Source organism: Oryzias melastigma, linkage group LG24 (genome assembly GCF_002922805.2).
Source record: "Oryzias melastigma strain HK-1 linkage group LG24, ASM292280v2, whole genome shotgun sequence".
NCBI classification, from domain to species: Eukaryota; Metazoa; Chordata; class Actinopteri; order Beloniformes; family Adrianichthyidae; genus Oryzias; species Oryzias melastigma.
The window spans coordinates 7,679,456-7,683,941 of NC_050535.1; the positions used below are offsets into that span (position 1 = coordinate 7,679,456).

Here is a 4,486-nt window from a genome sequence, read left to right on the forward strand (position 1 = left end):
TTTATTAAGAGAAAATATATATATATTTAAAAATATATAAATATTTTTTTTTTAAATCAGAGATCAAAAAATGTTGAAAAAAGTTTTTATTTTCAAGAACTAAATAATGGGGAATTATTTAAATGCTACAGATGAATCTTATTTTTTGTCTCAGTTTATCAAAGATACACAAACATTTTTCACATAAAGTCATAATGACATCAGAAAGGACAGTAAATACGCTTTAATATCTATTTAAAACATCACTTGTGTTTAAGTAGATGCAGAATTAAGGTACGTTTGGTGCAAACACAGTTTTGATGCATATTTGCATCAATTAAATCCAGATTTTAGTAAAAAAAAATAACTGAAAATCAACTCACAACTTTAATGCTTCAAACATCTTATCGTTAGTAATATTATCTATCACTTTCTTTTGAAAAAAAAACAGGAAAAACATGTATTAAAATTAATTAGGAACTCTTAAATGTAAACAGAAAATGTGTTTATTTAAAAAAAGATTTTCCTTTTTTTTTTTTTTTTGCAAAAATCAATTTTTAATTTAGTAAACTCGCCCTTAACTTCCCCTAACCAGCTAACCAACTCTGCAGTCTCGTCTTCTTTCTGTCAGAAAAATGATTCTGTTTTACAAATGTTGTTTTTCATTAAATTCTTCCTGTTTCTTTTTTTTATTGAGTATTTTATGGCGTTACAGCTAAACATGAGTTACGGTAAAATATTATCTGTATCTTTGACTTAACAATAACATGATCTAACACACTAAAATGAGATAAAACAAATAAAAGTGTGCTATATTTATGATATAAACATGAGCATTTCTTTCCCAAGTGCAAAGAAAACTAAAAGGTTCCTATAAAAGTGACGATCACAAGACAAAATGGGGAAACGCATTAAAAGTACAAAGATCTTTTGTCTTTTCCAACTGATCCATGGAAGATCATTTGCAATCAACTAAAAATAAAATGCATGATCTGAAATGAATGACTTGATTTTAAAGCTGGTGTTTCTGCTGTACTTACAGTCACAGTTGGATTTTTCCCAGAGATCCTGCATGTTGCTGAACAGCACGTAGACCAGCATCAGCCGGTCGCTGCGCAGCAGGCTGTCCCGGCAGCTCTCGTTACCCGGACCCATCTGAGGACGCAGAACGAATGAAACCGTTTTGGTAGAAAAATCGCAGGGAAGATCTTCAGATTTGTTTCAGTCTGATTTTATAAAACGCAGTTTATTTGATTTGACTTATTTATTCACACACATAAAAAGGACATAAGAATACAAGATAAAAATAAAAAAACAGAAAAGTAATATCATTTGATGGTGTAACACACTTCTGTTAAAAATAAAATAAAATACGGTAAGTAAACAAATGGAGAACTAGACTGAAAAATCTTACAAAATTTTAACAATTCCAAATAATTTGAGAGTGTTTACGTGACTGCACAAATGTAAAAGCCCATTAGGCTTCTAGTTACCGTAACTCAGTGTTAGCTTGCTTTTTTTGTGCTTTTGTTTTGTTATTCTCTTATTATTCACCAATTTTTGACCGATAATGACTTATTTTTGCATGTAATTAGGTGTATTTTTTGTGTTTTTCATCTGCTGATTTTAATTAAGCTGTGGTAACATTGTATTTTTCCCTTTGTGGGATCAATAAAGTTTCATCCAATAGAATAAAACTGTATTGTTATCATTTGTGAGACCGATAAAGTTTTATCCAATAGAATAAAACTGTATTGTTCCCATTTGTGTTACCAATAAAGTTGTATCCAATAGAGTAAAACTGTATTGTTACCCTTTGTGGAACCAATAAAGTTTTATCCAATAGAATAAAACAATTTTGCTCCCCTTTGTGGGATGAATAAAGTTTTATCCAAAAGAATAAAACTATATTGTTACAATTTGTGGGATCAATAAAGTTGTATCCAAAAGAGTAAAACTGCATAGATACCATTTGTGGGACCAATAAAGTTTCATCCAACAGAGTAAAAACTTATTGGTCCCCCTTGAGGGATTAATAAAGTTTTATTCAATAGAGTAAAACCATATTGTTACCCTTTGTGGGACCAATAAAGTTTTATCCAATAGATTAAAACTGCATTGTTACCATTTGTTGGATGAATAAAGTTTTATCCAATAGAGTAAAACAATATTGTTCCCCTTTGTGGGATTGATAAAGTTTTATCCAATCAAATAAAACTTTACTGTTGCACTTTGTGGGATCAATAAAGTTTCATCCACCAGATTAAAAACTTATTGGTCCCCTTTGAGGGATTAATAAAGTTTTATTCAATAGAGTAAAACCTTATTGTTCCCCTTTGTGGGATCAATAAAGTTGTACTGTACATTTGACAATCCACTGTCATACATGTCAGGAAAAATACCTTCGACCATTAAAACGAGATAAATGTCAAAATCTGGTTTTTATTTATTAAAATATAGACTTCATAACAAGCAGTTTGGTGCATTTAAACGGGTTTTCTCAGCTGACTTGAAGGGGCGTTTCCTGTATTTTTTTTTAGTCATGTCACAAACTCGTGATCTATGATTACACACTAACGGGGTCTGCTCCATTTCTCCACCTTCAGCTACCAAAACACCGGACTGTTTACCTGGTTGGATGAGATGTTCGTGTACGCGTTCAGCAGACTTCCATAACCGGAGTAACACTTTAGGCAAACCCTGACGGGTCGAGCAGCCGGAACCAAACACTTGACATAGTCGGAGTAACGCTGGCTGAAGAGGCCGAGAAGCTCCAGGCAGTAGTTGCTGATCTCCAGATCCTCGGGGAAGGAGGACATCAAACTGAGGGGGACAAACGAGTCCGCAGGAGAGCTGGGGTACCACGCTAACGAAGGAGACTCTACCTGCTCCCCTGAAGCTAATGACGTTCCTGCGTCACAGTTTACAAACGCGTAAATATTTATTAGAAAAAGTATAAAAAACAACAAACTTCCGCGGGGCGACATTACGAGACGCCGAGGAGACTTTTGTTGACACCCAGAAAAACCCATGACTTCCTCGTTTTGGACCAGAAATCATGTGACTCCAACGTGAAATCTCGCGAGACTTCCGAAAAAAAGGATATTTCCATTTTTCTTCTTTTTTCGCCATTTATTATGTCTTTTCCTTTTGTTTATTTTTACATTTGGCTCCCTTTTAAAATAAGAGAACATTTTTTTTTAATTTTTTACATTTTTTGTTTTAAATATATGTATTTTTTATTTCTTTTATACATTTTATTTTCCTTTTCTAGTTTTATTTTCTCTAGAAGTATTTTCAGATTTTAGAATTATGATTCGAGTTTAATTTTAAATGTTCCAGCTGCTATAAATCACCCAACAGAATGCAGAGATTAACAATATTTTTTAGATCAAACCAAACTGAAGCTGAACACATTTTTAAATGCATTTTAAAGATAATGCATATAGTTTTTACCACAACACCAATGACACATCTATTTATTCATTCATTCATATATTCATTTATATCTTTTGTTTATTTTTACAGTTTTCGGTTACAGCACTGATGTGTTGACAACAAATTTTATATGTCTGATCTTAGATGACCTGCACTGACAGTAATGTAATGAGCTGCTGAATATAGCTGTGGTACATGTACAAAATGTTCAGACACAATCATGATAGTTAAACAGGATTCAAAAATCAATATAGATTCCACTTCAAAAGTATTTGGATTTCATTAAGAGTAATCAGATTACATTTAAACAAATAAGATTGCATTACAAGTCATCAGATTGCTAATTGGTGCCCTTAAAATACTTAATGTGTGGTTGTTGCCCTGACTTGTAAACTTGCAAAGTGTTTAAGGTATACCCCGCCTTTACCCTCCAGTAGTTGGATAGGCTCCAGCAACCCCATGAACCCAAATGGCAGCCTACCGAGTTTAGCGGATGGATGGACGGATTTATGGATGGATGGATTTATAAATAGATGAATGGTCGGACGGACGGATGGACAGATGGATGGATAGAAGGATGGATGTATGGATGGATGGATGGATAGATGGATAGATGGATGGACGGATGAATGGATGGATGGATTTATAAATAGATGAATGGTCAGACGGACAGACAGACAGATGGATGGATGGATGATGGATGGATGTATGGATGGATGATGGATGGATGGATGGATGGATGGATGATGGATGGATGGAGGGATGGATGGATGGATGGACGGACGGACGGATTGATGGACGGATGGATGAATAGATGGATAAATGGATGAATGAATGGATAGATGGATAAATGGATAAATGGATGAATGGATGAATGGATGGATGGATGGATGGATAAATGGATGAATGGATGGATGGACGGATGAATGGATAGATGATGGATGGATGGATAGATGGATGGACGGACTGACGGATTGATGGACGGGTGGATGGATGGATAAATGGATGGATGGACGGATGGACGGATGAATGGATAGATGGATGGACGGATGAATGGATAGATGGATGG

At 34.4% G+C, this 4,486-nt stretch overlaps 1 protein-coding gene across 1 annotated transcript in view; it reads right to left on the reverse strand.

Moving 5' to 3' along the window:
- Positions 1 to 3,150, reverse strand: part of ostm1 (osteoclastogenesis associated transmembrane protein 1) — a 6,440-nt gene extending 3,290 nt beyond the window's left edge. The window contains exons 1-2 of the mRNA XM_024291280.2: positions 2,610 to 3,150; positions 1,020 to 1,134 (exon numbers count right to left, since the gene is read on the reverse strand). Of these exons, the coding sequence (XP_024147048.1) occupies positions 1,020 to 1,134; positions 2,610 to 3,011 (517 nt within the window). The 5' untranslated portion in view covers positions 3,012 to 3,150. The remainder of the gene's footprint in view (positions 1 to 1,019; positions 1,135 to 2,609) is intronic.
- Positions 3,151 to 4,486: the final 1,336 nt, after the last annotated feature.